This window comes from Parasteatoda tepidariorum, chromosome 10, assembly GCF_982258835.1.
Source record: "Parasteatoda tepidariorum strain Cologne lab strain chromosome 10, Ptep-v5.0, whole genome shotgun sequence".
Classification (NCBI taxonomy): Eukaryota; Metazoa; Arthropoda; class Arachnida; order Araneae; family Theridiidae; genus Parasteatoda; species Parasteatoda tepidariorum.
The window spans coordinates 20,806,843-20,829,038 of record NC_141764.1 but is presented as its reverse complement, the minus strand read 5'-3'; the positions used below and the strand labels follow the sequence as shown (position 1 = coordinate 20,829,038).

The following is a 22,196-nucleotide window of genomic DNA, read 5'->3' as shown; positions in this document are numbered from 1 at the left end:
TCTAACCTGCCATTGGAGCACATAAAAGTAGTTTCTATAGGTGGTTTTAAAAATCGGTATATGTATTTATTTTTAAGTACAAATTTCAAAATTATTACAAAGAAAATGGGGGGGGAAATCAGACAGAAAAAAGTTCATTATATCCAACTTCCTCACTCTTTTGGTTCACTATAGCGGGGTTTGACTGTATATATATATATATATATATATATATATATATATATATATATATATATATATATATATATATATATATATATATATATATATATATGGAAATAATTTTTACGCATTTTCGTGTGAAATTTTCTTTCCTTTGGTACTTTAGTTGATTCGTATTTTTGTTTAATGCAATTTTGATTCGCATTGAATTCCTAGAGAAATGAGAAATCGAAATCCAATGAGAAACGCTCTTAGGAATTTTGATTTTATGGGATGAGATACTCCAGGGCTACTAATTTTTGCTGCTTTGAACAAATATAAAATTATGGAACAAATTCAAAATTTAAACTTAAGTTGCATGCAAATTAAAAAAAGAAACACCTAAAGTCTTGGTTGTATTAAAGCTAAAACAATTATGATTATTTGAAAGTTGGTTTAAGGGGCATACTCTTTTTTCAGGAGCTGGGAATGAATTGCAGTGAGGGATAGAAGAACTCACTTGAGGGTTGTTAAAAGTATCAATGAATAAGAAACTAGGAAGATTGTCAAAAATTTCAAAATATGAAGGAAACTTTAAAATTAATGATTTGGAAAAGGTTCAGGAAAAATTAGGGATTATAAGAGAGTGTTCTCCCCTCTAGGGTGGAACTAAATTATTCTGTGTATATATTACTAGATCCTGCAAGAGAATTTTTTCAAATTTCAAACACCTGAAAATTGTTCTCCTCTAGCTTTCTCTGCTGGCATCATTCCGAATACTGAAGTTATTATTTCATACTGATAATTTTTCAATTATTCTATTCTTTCTACGTTGATTGGCTCTACGAGCTCTTTGTAGGTACAGTAGTGATAGGAAATTTCTTTTAGCTTTCAAAACTGCCAGCAGAAGCTTATATATCAAAAACCTTAAAACTGTAAAAGCAAAAAACTAGATTTTTCCAGGTTTTTCTTGGAAGAAAACTTGTTTCTCAGAAAAAGATTTCGGCCGCAAGAAGTGAATTTGTATGCAGCACAGTATAAAAATAAATCAATTCAGTGGACTAATAAGAGTAGTGACATCAGCTTACACGTTTCTGTTATTTAGGTATTGTTTACTTTTAAAAAAAATTCCTAATTTAAGGAAATTTTTTCATTTCATATTTCAAAGAGTGTTACAAATGCATTTTTTTAAAACAAACAGCTTAAAAGGAGACCTACAAACTATTAAAGGTATTTATCTAAAGTATTTTTAACATTTTCAACTTTCTCCCGTCCTAATTCTTACATTTCTTTCTATTTTTAAGCTTCCCACAAGGTCAATTTATGAAGAGCTGTATTCCATGGATTTTGAAAACTACACCATTTTTCTTCAAACGAAAAGAGATATGTTTGTTTACTGTACTTTGGGATTAACGGGGAACGATGTTCGTGAACATGATGACTGCCGGTACATTAATTTCTGATATTTTTAAATCAAAATTCTGATTAGACTACTGATAGCCATCGCATCAGACATTAACTGTAAATATTCTCTTTTCTGGGACAAAATGCACTTAAAACAAGAAGGGATAATATTAATAAAAGCCTACGAGATCTATAAAAACCTATATACTCTTTCTTAATAGAAAAAATGTCTATGCAATTTTCTTACTCTCCATAATTCCATACTTATCCCCTCTTCTGTGCTATGGTTTATCAAAGTCTTGCTTTATTTCCAAGACAGTACATTTCCTTAGATAAATAGAATGAAATAGCGTAGGGCAAAAAAACAATTAGATTTAACAAAATCATGGAAACGGAGAGGGAAAAATAACTGTCCTGCGAGGGGAATCTCATAAAACATGACAAACCTATTTTATTTACAAGGAGTGCAATGTTTGTTAGAAATAATAAAATGCAATCAACATGCTTCCCACGTATAGTTTGTCTGAGGTAAGAACTGACTTTGTCATTAGTTTGGACCCGTGGCGGTGACTTTGGTAACGATTAGATTATCTATAACTATTCTAAGTAGAAGTGGGATGTAGGTCTCTGTTTAGGACAGGTCTTGATTTGGAATAAGAAAGCTTTTTCTTTGGTCTATTGTATTAGCCCTAGAGTGAAGAGAAGCTACCCTTCTTGAAATGGGTTATTCTTGTTTCCATAGCAGTAGATGACCTCAGACTTAGTGGCGGAGGAGTTCTTACAATAGACATGTTATACAAACACACTCTACACATGACAACGTGATAAAACCGGGGGAAACTAAAGACGAGGTTATGTTATGAACGGATGAAAATAAACACTTCAGTATCCTTGAGAATTTTAAATAGGGTAAAGTATTTGCCACAGGTTATAGTTAATTAACCAGGTAAGAATTACCGCTAGCACAGGTTCTCGTAATGGGAATTCCTAATTCTGATTTATTTTTGCGTCTAAGCTGGATGTAGAAAAAATTTATTATTCTAGTTGCACTGTTTACAATGCAACTTTTGCTACCTAAAATTCAATTTATGAATCCATTTAAATTTAATTAAAATCATAAAATTAACATAAAACATTAATTTAATTTCTGATAAAACACATCGTATGATATTTATACTTTTTTTTTAGTTTATGAACCGAATGATATTGATACCTTTTTCGTTTTTTTTTTGTTTATAACCGAATATATGTTGTTAATTTACGTCGCACTATAGCTGCACAATGGGCTATTGGCGACGGTCTGCGAAACATCCCGCAGGATGATCCGAAGACATGCCATCACAATTTTGATCCTCTGCGGAGGGGATGGCACCCTCTCTTCGGTAGCCAGACGACCTGCGCGCGAAGTCAAGCACTTTACGGTAGCACAGTTTAACGAGGTCCAATACCGCACACCCTCGGTCCCTACGCAGACTGATCCAAGTGGTCACCCACCCGCACACTGACCGTAGCCAGTGATGCTTGACTTCGGTGATCTGCTGGGAACCGTGTCTTAACGATCAGTCCACTGCGGGACATAAACGAATATATAAAATTTTGGAGTTTTACTTTTTACTGCTTTAATTTTCACTAATTAATTTCTGATAGAGCACTTAAATGTTAATCATTAATATTTCAATATTTTTTTTAAATTTGTGAATTAAATTTGAATTTTTTGCACACATCTATAAGGCACTGAGGCAAATCCGTAGGTATTAAGATTTGATCCAGTGGAGGCTTAAATCCCATCAAGCTTCAGAACAATGTGTACCATCTTGCCTGGAAAGTAAAGGCTTGAGGACAAAATTTGCCATAGTCATGCCGTTGCTCATAAAATTGTGGAACCTCAACATCCATGACCCCTTGGCTTACAACGGGCTAAAGGGAGAATGATTTCCTTTTTAAAAAAATCGTTTCCAATGTAATAAGTGTTTATTTATTGAAGTAGACTTTACATTTAAGTGACTTTGGCACGATAATCATAAGTAATAGTACTTGAATGCTAAATTTGGAAATTAATGTTTACTCACATGATCATATTGCTTTTTAGGTACTATTTTACACGCTCAGAGTTTAGTCCAAAAACTGAGTCCCCAATTGTCAGTTCCTGTTTTACTTTCAATTCTATGATTGGAAAGCCTAACACCAGCTCAGAAACTGCACCCGCCGGGGCTTGTAAGTAATTCTATCAATTTTCTGGAATCAGAGCATAGTTTTTTCATGAATTTAGCTTTGCCTAAGACGTTTTTGAGAAAGAAAGATACTCTCGCTAATCAGCATTTTTATTCTAAGAATTCTATTCGAGAAATGTCATTGTACGTGGCTAGGCTTATTATAAACTGTTCAAAAGCACAAGAAGAATTAGCTTATAATAAGGAAGCAGCCCTAGCCACGCACGATGATTTGCAGGGCGTGGGTTCTTATAAAATTTTACTCCTGATGATGTGCATTAACTACCCTAGACATTTGTCACAACATTTATGCAACCCTTTGTTTTATCGAATGTTTTTAAACTTGCACGTTTCATTAAAAAAAAGAGACGAAAAATGTAACTTAAAATAACAGTGGCTTGGTAATGGATACCAATTACAGATTTGAAATCAGTAATGGTAATACTGAAAGAAAACACAAATAATTAAGATCAAAAGGATAAAACTTCTTTGAAAAAAACGCGCTAAGAAGCAGCAGAAATTTCAGAAAAAAGTATCAATACAAGAAACAAATAAAATAAAATAAAAATATGACCACCGAAGCCGACGTCTTCAGGGGGTACCGGCCCCGGTAGCCATTAAAAACAAAACCATTTCTATTTGAGGGAGAAGCAAAAGCTTAAAATATCTCCCTCAGTACCCCGATGGTTTTGCATAGAGGTCCAGGAAAAACAAGATACATTCAAAAGAATAAACAAATTACAAAAAGAAAATCAATAAAAAATCATCAGAAAATTAAAAACTCACAGTCACAGGTCAAGAATCAACTTCAAAAGCAAGTGGAGGAAAAGAAAACACTAAAAACTGAAAAACAACGCCCCCTATAATAATGCGCAGTAAAAGTTTAAAAATGAAATGAAAAAGGTCAGGAAAAGGAAATACGTAGATAAATTAATAGAATGCTTAACTGGGGCTGCTCAGTTAAGACTAGAATTGCGTTAAAAGAAAAAATACGCAATTCTAGTCTTAACTGAGCAGCCCCAGTTAAGCATTCTATTAATTTATCTACGTATTTCCTTTTCCTGACCTTTTTCATTTCATTTTTAAACTTTTACTGCGCATTATTATAGGGGGCGTTGTTTTTCAGTTTTTAGTGTTTTCTTTTCCTCCACTTGCTTTTGAAGTTGATTCTTGACCTGTGACTGTGAGTTTTTAATTTTCTGATGATTTTTTATTGATTTTCTTTTTGTAATTTGTTTATTCTTTTGAATGTATCTTGTTTTTCCTGGACCTCTATGCAAAACCATCGGGGTACTGAGGGAGATATTTTAAGCTTTTGCTTCTCCCTCAAATAGAAATGGTTTTGTTTTTAATGGCTACCGGGGCCGGTACCCCCTGAAGACGTCGGCTTCGGTGGTCATATTTTTATTTTATTTTATTTGTTTTTTGTATCAGTAATGGTAATGTATCAGTAATGAAATCAGTAATCAGTCAAATTTATCTCATACGAATAATATATAAACAAAATATGCAATCCTAAGATTAATATGTTAATGTTTTTAAATAAAATTGCAGTAATAATATATTTTTTTAACAAATGTTTTTTTCTTTCATTTTTTCATTCTTTTCTCTCAAAAAATGCTGATTTTTAGGGAAAAATATATAATGATTACTAAGAAATTATCACAGGGTCTTTAAATAGAGGTTCCTTTTCCTTTTTAAAAGAAGAAAGGATTTAATTTACACATTTTTGGTAGAATAGTACCTATAAAAAGGTGGGACAAAATAATGGAAATATTTCGATACTAATATATTTTTTTCATATTTCTCACGAAATGATTCAAGAAACATTTCATAACTCCAGAAATGTTTAAATCATGCCATTTCTCTTACTTATCAATGATGCTTTAAAGATTTAAAGGTTAGAGGGACCGACAATGAATTACAAGAGGAAAATAGTGTTTTTGAACACCTGGGCAAATAATTGTGGCATTAAATTTATTGCTACTTTTAAAAATTATTCTGGTTAATTTATGCCATAATTGTATAATATTTCGTACTCCTAGCTCAGATTTTTATGGATATATGGATATTTTCATTAATAAATTTTTTGTCTAACCTTTTATTCTATAACATTAAAAATATTCGATAAAATTTAACAACATTCTTAAAGTAATTTAAAATTAAGTACAATATTCTTGCTTTAAAATTTGAAAAGAATACGCTGAAAACTGCGCAACATGTAAGTAATTAAACTAGCTCTTTTTTGGTGCTCATGCGCGTAAAAAATGTATAAAACATTATAGTTTTGCTGTGAATCTTATTTCTTATCTAATGGAAAAAGTCCAATTTGGTTATCTTAAATATTTAAGAAATTTCAAGCATCTTTAAATTGTTTTTGTACTTTTTCAAAGAAACTCAAAGGTATCAAGGGTATTTGTGATGTTGTAATTATTGAATTTAAAAATAATCAATGAATTATGACGTACATTGCGATATGGTTCAAAGTTCATTAAGGATGACCTTGAAATATGAAGGTTAAGAATTTCTTAAATGTTGAAGATAAGAAAGATTTAAGTCTACGGAAATCTTTCGTCCCAGAAGGATTAATTCAAGGTTGAGCGGGTTTGTGCTATTGTTGTTTAGATAAAAAGAGGCACGTCACAAGAGTTATTCATAATTTTATCAACATATTCACTTGAGATTCAAACATTAGATGCTAGAAGAAACTGGTGGATCTCTCTTGATGGTTTCACCCACAGAGATCTTAAGTTAACTTCTTGGATGACGAACGGAAAAAATAATTTTCCTCTCTTAGTTAACTGAGGCAATTCTATCAATTTCCGTAATGCTGTTACAAGCACTACACATCAGAGTTGGACACAAATGTAATAGATTACATTTTTTGATTAGAGCAATCAATTACTTGTATTCAAGATTACAAGATAATTTAATTTTGATTACACTTATAATCGCGATTACAATAGTCGATTAAAGTAATCAATTACTTGTAATTGTGATTACAATTTTCAAACATTTTGATAATAGTTGTAATCATGATTACAATATTGATTACAGTAATCAATTGTTTGTAATCTTGATTACAGCTGTAATCAAAATTTTGATTACAACTGTAATCATGATTCCAAGTAATTGCGATTACAAGTATTCGCAACAAAAACGATTGCGGGTAATCATGATTACAAATAATCAAAATATTTGATTACATGTAGTCTAGATTACAAGTAATTGTGATTACTTGTAATGAACACAATTACAATTAATTACAATTGCATACTATATGCAAATACATTATGTAAGTATGTTTGGGGATGCATAGTTTTATGTACATAGAAAATACGCACGCATGTACGTACAATTTTTGATTCGTATATATATCATAAACACGCAATAAATTCACAAACGTTTGTAAGTACAATGTACATAATTGCATTGAAATATACATAATACCATACGCATATGCTCAGTGCACATAATTATGCATTTATGATACATGTACTCATGTATGTTTGTTTTTATGCGAATGCAATGCTTCGTATGTTTGTGTACATAGACAACATATGTATGAACGTACGTGAAACAATTTCCATACGTATGCATGCATTTATATGCGTAAGTACATACATTGCATAAATTTGTGATAATAGCACGTATATGTACACGCAACGTATGTACTTATGTGCAACGTACGTATGTAGTTGTATAACTACATACTTTGTTAATACTTATGCGCATGTAATGTATGGATGTACAAAAAATAGTTATAAGTACAATGTACGTATATGCATTCAACGCATACATGTACGTAATTTCAAGTAATATATAAATACACGCGTACATTTAAATATACGTAATTACAATATATACGTACATTGTATACATCAAAAAATTTATCTAAGTAAAGTTATCAAAGTTTGTTTTAAAATTTATTCTAAGATATGTAAAACTTGACCTCATATTTTTTATAAAGCAAACGATAATCTTATTTTGAATTTCCAAATATTATTTCTACATATAAAATTTACCTTTTTTTGCCATTTAAAAAATTTCTATGAATGATGTATTATGTAATAAAAAAATAAATCTGTATTGTCAAAGATTTCCTGAAAATACCTGAAAGTAATTTTTTATTCAAAGAATTTTAAAATGCTATAGAACAATTAAAGCTGAAAAGCAAGTTTAAATATTGTTTGATTTTGTCATTTAACTTGCTTGAGTCATAAGTTAACTAATACGCATTTTATTTATTGCATTGTACACATATTTAGACATAAATGTAATGTACATATGTATAAGTGTAATGTATGTACATATGTGCAATGTATGTACATACATTCATGCATTGTACACGCATATATAGTACATATGGATATGCATACATGGAACATACGTGCATTGTACATGCGTGGATACATTCATTGGACATATATACATTGTACATTGCATAGATTGGGATAGCATGCATGTACAAACGTAAAATTTGTGCGAAAGAATTATGTCCAATATATTTATGCACATATGTACTGTATACGTGCACACATATGTACATTATATGTTCATTACATCATATGTATATTATATGAATATACATCTTTACACTATATGTATATATATCTGTACAATATATCCATCTCAAATGTGTGTATGTACATACGTTATGCAAATCGAATGTATTTATGTACATCTGTACAATATATGCATGTCGAATGTATGTATGAATATATGTAAAATATAAATGTGTCCAATGTTCGCACTATCTTTAACAAATGTATTATGCATATTTAGATACATACATTGAGCATGAACATATTGTGTATATGTACATCCATGCATTGGACATGCATATCATGTACATATATACATATATTGTATATATATACCTATATTGTACATGTACATATATTGTTCATAAATAAATTACACTTGCATGCATGGGACATATATTATACAGATAATGTATGTATGCTTGTACAAACAACAAATACTTGTATATACAGGCGTACATGAACATAGATAAACATTTTACATACACAAATATTTGCATAAAATGCATATATTCATAGTGTATAAATGTACATGTCTACATTGTTTGCACATACATACGTAATTATTGGCTATATACTAATGTACATATATTTTATACGTCCAATATAAGTGTATGTACATGTGTGAGTTGCTAAAATATCTGTACATATGCTCTAGATAAAATCATAGGTGCATACATTTTAGTCACATTCATTTTTACGTATACAAATACGTACAAAATGTAATACATTTAAATACGTTCAAAATGTATCATTTTAAGATACATTATACTATCTGCTGTAAGATATAATCATTTATAAGAATACAATATTCTTGTAATTGTGTATTTAGATTACATGTAATAATAATTACATGTAATCAAATTAGGTGTAATCATGATTACATGTAATCATGATTATATGCAATCATATATTATGATTACTTGTAATCACGATTACAAGTAATTGATTAGAGTAATTGGTTATGTAATCACGATTACAGTTGTAATCAAAATTATGAATGTTTGTGATTATGATTACAAGTAATTAATTACTGTAATCGAGTATTGTAATCACGATTACAGTTGTAATCAAAATTTGTGATCATGATTACAAGTAATTGATTACTGTAATTGAAAAATGTAATCGATTACATTTTCGCTTTACTCTGATGTAATCAAAAGTTTGATTAAGTACAAAAAGTACAAAAGTTCAAAAAAAAGTGCGAAAAGATTAAAAAGTACAAAAGCAAATTAATAAATTACTTGAAACTTTTTAAATGCTTAAATTGGACTTTTTTCATTAGTTGCCAAATACGATTCACTAAAATGTTATTAAAAAAAATGTTAAATTTTCCGCGCATGCGCAGTATAAAACAATTACTTTAATTACTTATACTCAGCAACATTTTTAACGAGATTTTCTTTCTTTAATTTTTAAAGAACAAATTTTCTAAACAATTTGTACTGCTCTAAAAATGTTGTTAATTTTTTTATGTATATTGTTAAAGTTACAGCTGAAAAACGCATGACAAATATAAGTATTTTTATAAAAATGTCTGTATCTCCATAAATATTTAATAGGCTTACAAAGTTTAATTCAATTATTGGGTAAAATCACAAAAATATTTACAAGCTACAAGTTTAATGTTACTTTTTTTACGCATAACATGTTTAAAAATACAATTTGCCTTCTCTTTTCGAAGAGGTTTTCGAGAAGTAACTTTAAAGGGATTCTTCCAACTGTTATTCGTTATCAGAAACAAAGCAATTTTTCTTCGATAATATTTTCAAACTATGAACTTAACCGACTTAATTTTATAAATATATTACTCTACGATCGTAATAAAATAGAAAAAAAATTTATATAGTATTTCTTTAAAGAAAAGACTAAGTTAATTGCAATATTCGTATGTTACAATTAATTTAGAAATTAATTGTAACATTTGAATCTATAAATTTTTATCTTTATTTGTTGGTGTTGCAATAAAAGTTTTGTAAATTTTCAGATTTTACCTCTACATTGAACCTTGACCCAGTGAGACATCCGCCATTTATCAATAAAACAAAAGCACAAATCTCATTTCACAATTCTCGACAGTTAATAGATCCCTACGAGGAAGGATTTTCAATGGAGCTGGGAAAAAAGTATACTTTTCGCTTGAAAAAAGTAATTAAAATAAATTTCATTATCTTTGCATAAAACTGAGTTTGATATAATTAATTTAATCTTTAATTTTCAAACAAGCAATAATAATAACCCACTCTTCACACTGTAGACAAACGGGATAAACTTTACAGTCTTACTAAGGAGTGTACTGAACGACTAGTGTTGTGCAATCGAGAGGTCACGAAAAGTTATTATTATACACTAAAAGGTATATAAATCGTAATTCGAAGTTTCGAGAAAGTATTCACTCAAAAAAAACCTGAAAAATGTATAATATTTTTCTATATATTTTCTTTTATTCTGAAACAGGACAAATTATGTTTTTCAATCTCATCTTCCAAAAGTAATATAGGGTAAACCAACCAGTGAAGGAATATTTTATATACATTGATTAAAAATAAGAATTTGAAAGTTTTTCTTTAGATTGATTGGTAACAATAGCTTTCTGCCAAGCAATAAGAAGTCATCTAGCAATGTTTTGGATTACCTCTGGATGACGGGCCTTGCTCCTCGAAGATGCTTAACTCTCAATCTAAACATAAATTTTACATTTCACTCAGTTGTCATCTGAAAATTCATCTAATACAAACTCCATTTGTTTTTAACATCAAAAATTATGAATAGTTAGCTTTTAAACTTTTATTCCTGCTGAACATTTAGCTTAGTTTGTTTCAACAATTCATTGGTCATGCGAAAAAAAAAAATCATTAAAAAATTCGTAAGCACGGATTTTTAAAAGATAATGCCTATGAATGCTCTCACGTGTTATTTCAGTTCTTTGTTGCCAATGCCAAAGAAATAATTTCATCGGCTTTTTAATTATATAATCATTAGTGTAATATATAAAGATAGTTTCAATTTTGGACTTTTTTATTTCAACATAAAGAAATACCAAGAAACCAATTCCTCATTAGTCTATATAGCTCACACCACTGGCGGAAAGCTGACAGGGGTGGGAGGCGAGTCGTGAGTTCAACTTAGGAAGTCGACAAAAGAGCTGGCGTGCTTATGAAGCAAGGTGTACGTTAAATCAGTTGTATCTGAAAGACCCGTCGTTGTTATGGGCGGAAATTTGAAAAGAGAGACGCTATAAACGTTGTCTGATTAGAAACAAAATTAAATGGCCGTTAAAAGAGAGTGAGGTGCTCGGTCATGAGTGAGCAATATGTTTATACAACAATGTATGATGTGCAAATATAGGTATAAATACAAAACTGTAGTTTGTCATATGAAAAACTTTTAAAGATGTTTAAACTAACTTGCATTCGGAATTTATTTTGATCTTATTAGGTTTAGCATAAAAAATACATAGGATAAATAACATCACTTGCCTGCTGAACAATCTCAAACGCGTAAATCTGTATACAAAAACATTTACAATGTCTGTAAATAAAATCTCGACTACTTCTTAGCTATTAGTCACAATGGTTTGGGACTCGTTTTATTCCATTCAGTATAAAACAATAAAATAACTGCCAGGCTAAACATACCTCTTTTAACTGTCCCATAAATAAAAAGACTCAATAACTTATAATCATGTAATAACAATGGTGAAAATGTGCTTCAATCACAAAGTTCACAATTGTTATATGTTTTATACTGCACAGTTGAAAATAATTATCAAATATTTAGATCGAAAAGAATCTCCTTCCTTATCCATACGACACAAATTGCATTGATTACATAGAAAAATGGAAAGCAAGAGGAGGTCGTGGACCTACAAATGAAAGAGTAAGAATCTTTTCTTTACTTCCTGTTCAATAATGCTATATTTTAATTATTATGAAAAACAAATTATGGATAACCGATTGTAAACAATAAGCTTTCTTTCTCCTTAACGAATCTTTAAAAACTACCGGTGCATATGTTTAAGATGTGAGGGAACAGGTTTGGTATTCTAGAAAGTTTCGTTATTAAGATTCGAATTAGTTTTCAGACTTATCACAATTCATTATATTTTGTGGACGGAATAGCCTGGTTAGTATGAAAACGCGACTTTGAATCCCGCCGCCTAAAGTCTATTAAGTTATGACTGGTGCTCTTTAAATCTGCCTCCGAGTTCCTATAACAAATCAATACATAGGGGATATGGACCTGAAGATTAATCATTCTCTGCTTCATATCAAAAATACGATCTGTAGATGAATGAATGGATCATGATTGGATTTCGTAAAACTAGCTGTGACGTGTGCATCCTTAGACATAGATGGCACCACTGCAAAAACAAAAAACGCACTCTCTACCTTAAAAAGTAGTTTGATTTGAAGCAAACTTGATCAAAAATTGGGTCGGCTGTTCAACGGCAGTTACAAAAGAAAAGTTACATACGTAGAGTCACGATGGCTCAGGGTATAGAGCTTTCGCTCTCCAATAAGGAGAACTGCGTTTGAATCCCAACGATAGCTATTAAATACGAATCCGCATTCGGCTTGGACCGAACACAGTACTAACGTAAAATGTCCTCAATGGTAGGCAGATCATGGGTAGGAGTCCCTGTGCCATCAGACTAGCCGTGGGAGGGTCTCGTGGTCTTCTTCTCAATATAACGAAGAAGCGGGTTAGTTCCATCAAAAAAGTCCTCCGCGAAAGGAAATTTCGCCCAATACTTAATCCAGGAGTTCCCCTGTCTTCTGGATTAGGGTCAAAATTACAAGGGTATGGAGTTAAACATTAAAAGTCTTATAACCAAAAACTGGATCAGCTGTTAAAAAGTTACATAAGTAGGGCCAGGATAGCCGTTGGTAGGGCACTAGGCCGATTTTCTAAACGTCTTGTGTTCGATTCTCGAAAGTCGGGGAGAGTGGGGTCAGTTGCAACAGGGTACGATTGTAACAGAGCAAAAATTTCAAGTGCCGCGTTCTAGATTTGGTTCCTAGGTGGCGCACAAGGTGTATTTAATAAATCTACATGTACACCCCTGCTAGCAACCATTTTTATGTACTTTTGAAAGAGTTACATCTCAAAAGATATTTTTACGCTACGTAAGTACTTTTTTGGTATTAGAATATTATATTGGAACAAAGTAATTTTGTTTAAACAAATAAAAATTATTAACCGAATATGTTAGTGGACACCTTAATTAACATTTCGAAAAAAAAGATTAGTTTTGTTAATTAACTAGCATTGTTTTTAACAAATGAAGCTGAAATGGCGTCTTTGGGACGATTGTAACAATAAATAAAGGGACGATTGTAACAGCTGAAAATAAATAATCTTATGTTTACAAACCATTACTTAACTCTTTACGAATCACCAATAGCTTCCTATATCATTTATATTATGTTGAGTCGGCTGTTCAGTTACGGTTACAAAATCAAATGAAAAGTTTCATATGTAAGTGACATAAGCGACAAGAGTGCTAAGGATTTGAACTGGGTTCAAATCCCAGACATGGATGGTCGACATGAATTCTGCAACCGGCTCGCACCGCTCACAGTGTTAAAGTAAAATATCCTCTGTTTTGGACGGGAAATGGGTGGGAGTTTTCCCTGACCATTAAGCTAACCATGGGAGCTCTTCCTCTCCATGTAAGGCAGTATGATTTAGCTTCATCAAAATTTAGTTCCATCATTTCTCCCAATACTTGATCCAAGAGTTTCCTTGTATTCTTGATGGGAACATTAGCAGTAGTAAAGCCAAAATTGGCACGGCTGTTTCATGACGGTCATAATTGATTTGATTTGTCCATTTACGTCGCACTTGAGCTGCACAATGGGCTATTAGCGACGGTCTGGGAAACATCCCTGAGGATGATCCGAAGACATGCCATCACAATTTTGTTCCTCTGCAGAGGGGATGGTACCCCCGCTTCGGTAGCCCGACGGCCTGCGCGCGAAGTCGAGCACTTTACGGTAGCACAGTTTAACGAGGACCAATACCGCACACCCTCAGTCCCTACGCAGACTGATCCAAGTGGTCACCCACCTGCACACTGATCGCAACCAGTGATGCTTGACTTCGGTGATCTGCTGGGAACCGTGTCTTAACTATCAGTCAACTGCGGGACTAAAAATATTAGAAAAAAACTAGAAAATGAAATAATTGTGTTAACTTTCTTCAAGGTCGTCGTCCATTTTAGCGACTAATTGTTTCCGACACTGAATTATCTCTTATTTTTTAGATTATTTTCTATTTCAACCATTAATGTTCCAAATATTGAAACAGTCGGACACACATTGGACTGTAAGAGAATGTCTCAGAAATAGATAATAACAACTCTCAAAGATTGTAATGAGTGCTAACTTTTATATTTTCCGCAAAATAACCAGTGATGATATAGTATGATTCTGTAGCCATTGATAAGTATGTTAAAAAAATCATTTTATTCTCTTTCTTTCACATGAGAATTCTTTTTGAACGAAAAACTTTTTTATTTTTTAAAAGTTAGGAACTTAAAAGTTTGCAAATTCGCCTACTACTCCTTCCTTGTCGCAGCACACACGAGCGAATGAAAATAAAATGGTAATAGTAAGGTTTGAAAGAATTTGCGGTCAGGAATAAAATATACGGTTTTAGTATATATAAAATTCCAATTCAGAAAAATGGCAAAACAAACTTTAATATTAACCGTTTGAGTGCGGCGAAGTGCTATTGCGCTTCGCTTGTTATATGCCAAAAATGCGGAGAAGAGCCATAGCGCTTCCCTTGTTTTGTTACGAAAATGTAATAACTGAGAATAAAAAATATTTTTATTTGTAAAAATTACTTGATACATAATAATTAGTGTTAATTATAACCATTTATATTGTTCTCCAAAAAAATTACTACGCATTTCATTCCGCACTATTTGCATATATATATAAGAAAACTCTTCACACTCAAACGGTTAAACCAATTACTTTATGAAACTTTAAAATTTATATTTAAAGCTGGTAATTAAATGGATAATATTAAAAGCTTATACATATTAAAAATATTTGATTAATTCTGTTGTCTAGTTTAAAATATAAAAAACCTTAATTTAGCTTTAATAGGTAATTTAGCTTCATCTCTGACAACAGTACGAAATGGAATGCGAGTAGTAAACAGCGTGGTATAAGCGTCGGAAAAGACGTCATCATGGAGGTAAGGGGTGCTTATTTCTTCCCGGGCTGAAAGGAAAATGTTTCATAAACTAAAAGTTGCTTATTTCTGCCCGCCAACAAACCGGAAGTTGCTTATTTCTGCACGTGTGTTTATTTCTGCCCGCTTGCTTATTTTTGCCCTGTTTTAGCTCTGTTCTGTTTTAAATGTACTGTTTCTGTTTTTAATATACTTTCGTTTCTGATATTATTTTCATTTATTATTATTTTGAGGGTGGCAACACTTATGATTATTATTTTACTTGTTTAGGGTGGCAATACTTATTAACTTTGATATTTGGGAAAAATCGTATATTGCGAAGTGATAACGTCATCTTTTATTATATAATAAATAAATGATATAATGCCCATGCTTTACTCTAGTGGCGCCATCTATGTGGGAATGCCAGAAATAAAACAACTTTAGATCTATTTTAATATTTAAATCTGTTTTATTATTTATTAAATCTAATTAAGGCTGAGGATCGAACTTATGCCAATCAGAAAGCCTTCGTGGATCAGTAGTTGGATATCATAACCACTGCCCTACGAATGCTTGCTAAGATATATGTAAACAAGTTAACTTTTGTATTTTGAGCACGTATATAATTTAAAGGCATTTGATATTGATGTCTTCCTACACTTTCATCGATATATATTCACTTAACCTTTGACAGTTATTAAAAAATGGCAACAGTGCTGACCATACACGTGATAAAGTTTGACGCGTTTTGGGAGAAATCGTATATTATGAAGTAATGACGTCATCTTTTATTACATAATAAATAAATAATATCATGCACATGCTTTTACTCCAATGGCGCCATCTTAATGTTAGAAGTTACTTAAATGTTAGAAGCAGAATATATTAATAACTCTTCATTATAATCATTTTTAACATTAATGTAGTTGATATAAATGGCTGTAAGTATTATTAATAAGATTAGATAATTTTTATAGTAAAAATAAAATTGTTAAGAAACCTATGATGTATGCTCGCAGAAGTGCTTGGGTGAAACTTTGAATAAAATGTTATTTATTTTATTAAAATGTATTTCGTCTTTATTGATTATTTTCACAAGTGAAAAAGTTTATATTATCAAGAAAAAATTACACCTTTTAATAATTAATACAAAAAGTTTCAGAAAAATACAAAGAACTTTTTGAAAAACTGGAAAATTATTACAAAAATAAAAATATTTTCTGAAATATTAGAAATATTACTCAATAATAAAAATATTTTCTGAAAAATCTAGAAAATTTTGTTAAGAAGTTTGAAATATTTTTACAAAACTAGCAGATTTTTTGCAAAAAGTAAAAATGTTTTCTTAAACGAGAAAGCTTTTTGTAAAAACATAAAAAATTTTTTAAAAAATAGAAAATTTTGTTAAAAAGCTTGCATTATTTTTATAAAACTAGCAAATTTTTTACAAAAACAATAAAATATTTTCTTAAAACAGAAATTTTTTTGCAAAAACATAAATATTTTCTCAAATGATAGAAATTTTTTTACAAAAATACAAATATTTTTTGAAATACTAGAAAGTTTCTCTCAATAATAAAAATATTTTCTGAAAAACTAAAAAGTTTTGTTAAAAAGTTTGAAATATTCTTACAAAACTATCTGGTTTTTTACAAAAACAAAAAATATTTTCTTTAAAGAGAAAATTTTCCACAAAAAACAAGAATATTTTCTTAAAAAATCGAACATTTTTTATAAATATGAAAAAAATTTTCTGAAAAACTAGGAAATTTTGTTAAAAAGAAATAAAAATGTTGCAATATTTCCTAGTTCGTTAAGATTTTGAAATGATTACTTTAAGTTAGATCAATAAATATTTTCTATAAAATCATTTTAACATTATTTTAAATCATAAAGGCAGTCGAATCCGTTGGTTCTATCAACCATCCAGACTGCTGGACGAGGACACATATTTAAATACTCCTCATATACAGAATTATTTTAAAGGTTATCACATATTGGGATGCACCTATGCTGTACATACATCATAGTAAATGTCATTTTGGGGGTATTTAGTGTAAATAGATAGTTTAAGAAAAGTATGAATGCAGATGTGAACCACAATATATTTTGTAACTAAAATATTGAATAAAGTGAAATGAGTGGAGTAAATTCTCATATGCTATTAAAAAAGTAAACGCAAAGAACTATAAACATATGTCAGTAAAGTAGTTATTCAAACAAAAGTTCGAAGATCCTGAAACAAATCATTTTCAAATATAGTGTTAAAATCAGTGTGGTTGAAATAGCTGATTCTATTAGAAACTACTAAATTGTAGAAACAAAGAATAAATTTTAATATTAACTGAATTAGAAATAATCCCTAACTGAATGAATTGTACTTTTAAATCTGTGTATAATTTTAGTTTACATCATAAGAAATAATGAATTTTTTTTTAGTAATAATTTCAACGGAAAATATCGAATTATTTCCTTTGTGATCAAAAACATCAAACATACTTTTCTTTGTAGGAAAATATTTTAGAAAAGTGAAAGTTTTAAACATGAATCTCTACTATTAAGTGTAAGATTCGTGTAGTCTTCGAGTCTATGATGCGATTATTAATGTTTAATTATTTAAAAAATGTTCTCAGTCCCATTTAAAAAAAAATAATGGCTTAGTAATGAAATATAAACACGAAAAACACATTGGCTATCAATACTTCTCATATACATTTCGTACATTAAGGGAAAAATACGAGAAAATAGAAAAGTTTTCTTTCGTTAAAAAGTGATGAAAAAATATTCAAACATATTTAAAATTAAGAAATTTAAACTTGATTTCGAACAACAAGTGCGAAAAAATATTTACATTAAAAATGTAATATTGAAATATAAATTATAGAATATTTTCCTGAAAGTCTTTTAACATAGTGAACTGGAGTAATGTGAGTTACCGGAGTAACGGAGTAGTGTAAGTGTGATTCAAGTTAATATTAGAAAATAATGATGTTATAAATAATAGAAACAACACACATTAGTTTTGTTTTTCGTATCAGAATTCATATAATTTTCCGTCATTTGCTTTTAATGAAGGAAACTCTTACATAATTAAATTATTGCGTAATTTACTAATCTATTATTCTACTTTCAGGAAAATATTTTATAATTTATAATATTTAAACATCATATTTTTAATGTAAATATTATTTAGCACATGTTGTTCGAACTCAAGTTTAAATGTCTTAATTTTAAATATTATATCACAAAAAAATATTATATTATAATTTTATATCATTTTTAAACGAAAAAAAACTTTTCTAGTTTCTCGTTTCTTTCCCTTAATGTACGAAAAATTTAGTTGATAGCCAATGTGTTTTCCACGTTTATATTTCATTACAAAGCCATTTTTTTTAAATGGGGCTGAAAACATTTTTCAAATAATTAAACATTAATAATCGTATCTTAGACTCGAAATCTACATGAATCTTACACTTAATAGTAGAGATTCATGTTTAAAACTTTCACTTTTCTAAACTATTTTCCTACAAAGAAAAGTACGTTAGATATTTTTGATCACAAGGGAAATAATTTGGCATTTTCCGTTGAAATTATTACTAAAAAAAATCCATTATTTCTTATGAACTAATATTATACACAGATTTAAAAGTACAATTCATTCGGTTTGGGATTATTTCTAATTCAGTTAATATTAAAATTTATTCTTTGTTTCTACAATTTAGTAGTTTCTAATAGAATCAGCTATTTCAACCACACTGATTTCAACACTATATTTGAAAATGATTTGTTTCAGGATCTTCTAAATTTTGTTTGAATAATTACTTAACTGACATATGTTTATAGTAATTTGCGTTTACTTTTTTAATAGCCTATGAGAATTCACTCCACTCATTTCACTTTATTCAATATTTTAGTTAAAAAATACATTGTGGTTCACATCTGCATTCATACTTTTCTTAAACTACCTATTTGCACAAAATATCCCCAAAATGACATTTACTATGATGTATGTACAGAAAAGGTGCTTCCGAATATGTGATAACTTTTAAAATAATTCTGTATATGAGGAGTATTAAAATATGTGTCCTCGTCCAGCAGTCTGGATGGTTTATAGAACCAACGGATTCTCCTGTCTTCATGATTTAAAATAATGTTAAAATGATTTTATTGAAAATATTTATTGATCTAACTTAAAATTATCATTTTAAAATCTTAACGAACTGTGAAATACTGTAACATTTTTATTTCTTTTTATCAAAATTTCCTAGTTTTTCAGAAAATATTTTTCATTTTTATAAAAATTTTTCGATCTTTTGTGAAAATGTTTATGCTTTTGCAGAAAAATTTCCCTTTTAAGAAAATATTTTATTGTTTTTGTAAAAAATTTGTTAGTTTTGTAAAAATATTTCAAACTTTTTAACAAAATTTTCTAGTTTTTCAGAAAATATTTTTATTATTGAGGGACACTTACTAATACTTCAGAAAATATTTTTATTTTTATTAAAAAAATTCTGTCTTTTTAGAAAATATTTGTTTCTGCAAAAAAAATTTCTCTTTTAAGAAAATATTTTTTATTTTTTTGTTAAAAAATTTGCTAGTTTTATGAAAATATTTCAAGCTTTTTAACAAAATTTTCTATCTTTTAAAAAAATATTTATATTTTTACAAAAAAATTTTCTCTTTTAAGAAAATATTTTTTATTTTTTTGTTAAAAAATCTGCTAGTTTTGTAAAAAATATTTCAAACTTTTTAACAAAATTTTCTAGTTTTTCAGAAAATGTTTTTATTATTGAGAAAAAATTTCTAATATTTCAGAAAATATTTTTATTATTGTAATAATTTTCTAGTTTTTCGAAAAATTCTATATTTTTCTGAAACTTTTTGTATTAATTATTAAAGGGTGTAGTTTTTCGAAAAATTCTATATTTTTCAGAAACTTTTTGTATTAATTATTAAAGGGTGTAATATTTCTTGATAATATAAACTTTTTCACCTGTGAAAATGATCAAGAAGGCAAAATATATTTTAATAAAATAACGTTTTATTTAAAGTTTCCACTTCTGCGAGCATATATCATGGGATACATCATAGGTTTCTTAAGAATTTTATTTTTACTATACAATTATCTATTTACATCTAAATTGTATAAATTATTAAAGGGTGTAATTTTTTCTTGATAATATAAACATTTTCACCTGTGAAAATGATCAGTAAAGACAAAATATATTTTAATAAAATAACGTTTTATTTAAAGTTTCACCCAAGCACTTCTGCGAACATACGTCATAGGTTTCTTAACAATTTTATTTTTACTACACAATTTTTTACTTACATCTAAATGTGCTGGTAATTGAATTGAATTTCATGAGAAATAGTTGTATTCCCACGTTCTATAATCAGTAAAGCACTATGCTTTACTTTGTATTATGACTAGTTGTTAAAACGTGGATAAACCCCAAACATGCCAGACGCATGTAAACTCTCTTTACACACATAGTATCCCCAAGAGATTTTGAGAGCGCTGATTGGCTTTCTCGGCAACGCCATCTGTGACGTATGGCTGTTTCATTCTGCGGTGCTTGTTATTTTCAGCATACTCCAGCTTTTGTGAACAAACTTGAAATGTCAGTTTTTTCAACAGAGAAACTGCCTTCTTCATTTAAAAATGAAGCAGAATATATTTCCCCAAATACCATTACCCGTAGGAGCAATGTTCTAAATTTAAACGATTGCAACAAGTGGGTAATAGAATTTGGGGTACTTAACAATGCGAAATGGAATTCTAGAACTTCCAAACCTCATAGACAAAGATTTGTTTGTAGGTAAGTAATAGTTTAGTTAGTTTAAGAAAAATTTTGTATTTAATTTTCATGGGAGAATTGTTTTTTTCTTTAAATTTTTGATTATTACATGCATGAATTCTTATGAAGCTAATATCCCTCTGATTTATTGAATAACATTGAAATCGGAGATTAATTGCCTTGCTTAATTCTTATACTCACTATAAAATGAAAACTGAATAGTTTTCACTTGATACTTATTTAATTAAATTAATGTTCATAGAATTAAATTAATATTTTATTTCTTTCTTGTGGATTACTAAAATAAAATAATAAAATTTAAGATTTATAGTGGCACCATCTATTATTATAAATTTAAACTGAAAGATCTACATTATGCCTACCTATTTATAACTTAATTTCAATGTTTTTTTTTTTATTTGTTAAATGATTTATAATAAAGAAAAACTATTAATTGACATCTAAGAAGTCAAGCAATTGTCTTTTAAGACGCTTATTTTATTAGTTTTTGATTGCATAATTCCCATCAAAATAAAAGTTAATGATTATGAATTGTCCATTAAATTAATACCATGAGTAATGAAAGAATAAATTTACAAATAATTCCATCTTTTAATTGTAGTACATATCTATTGGATTGTAAATATTTTTTTTATTATTTAATTGCAGGAAATTATTTGATTGGCACCAACAGTGCGTTTAAGAAAGTACCGCAGGAGAAATGTAAAAGAAGTTTTTCAAAAAATTCTGATTGTCAAGCAACAATATCTATAAAAGTGAAGTTGAACAAAAATTCAACAAAGAAATCAGATTATTGTACTTTATAAACTTGTTATATGATACTTGCTAGAAAATAAATTTTATTAATTATAAATATTCTAAAATTTTTCTGCTGAATTATAATT

The 22,196-nt window shown here is 29.2% G+C and overlaps 1 protein-coding gene and 1 long non-coding RNA gene across 2 annotated transcripts in view; both read left to right on the top strand.

Annotated features, from left to right (window-relative positions):
* The first annotated feature begins 1,077 nt into the window (after nucleotides 1-1,077).
* The window catches only part of LOC107436596 (uncharacterized), a 111,673-nt gene continuing 90,554 nt past the window's right edge, over nucleotides 1,078-22,196 (top strand). The window contains exons 1-4 of the mRNA XM_071184101.2: nucleotides 1,078-1,588; nucleotides 3,635-3,759; nucleotides 10,287-10,447; nucleotides 12,080-12,178. Of these exons, the coding sequence (XP_071040202.2) occupies nucleotides 1,482-1,588; nucleotides 3,635-3,759; nucleotides 10,287-10,447; nucleotides 12,080-12,178 (492 nt within the window). The 5' untranslated portion in view covers nucleotides 1,078-1,481. The remainder of the gene's footprint in view (nucleotides 1,589-3,634; nucleotides 3,760-10,286; nucleotides 10,448-12,079; nucleotides 12,179-22,196) is intronic.
* Nucleotides 21,022-22,165, top strand: LOC147802211 (uncharacterized). Its single transcript, XR_015430030.1, has 2 exons — nucleotides 21,022-21,312; nucleotides 21,961-22,165. It is a non-coding gene; the product is annotated as an uncharacterized LOC147802211 (long non-coding RNA).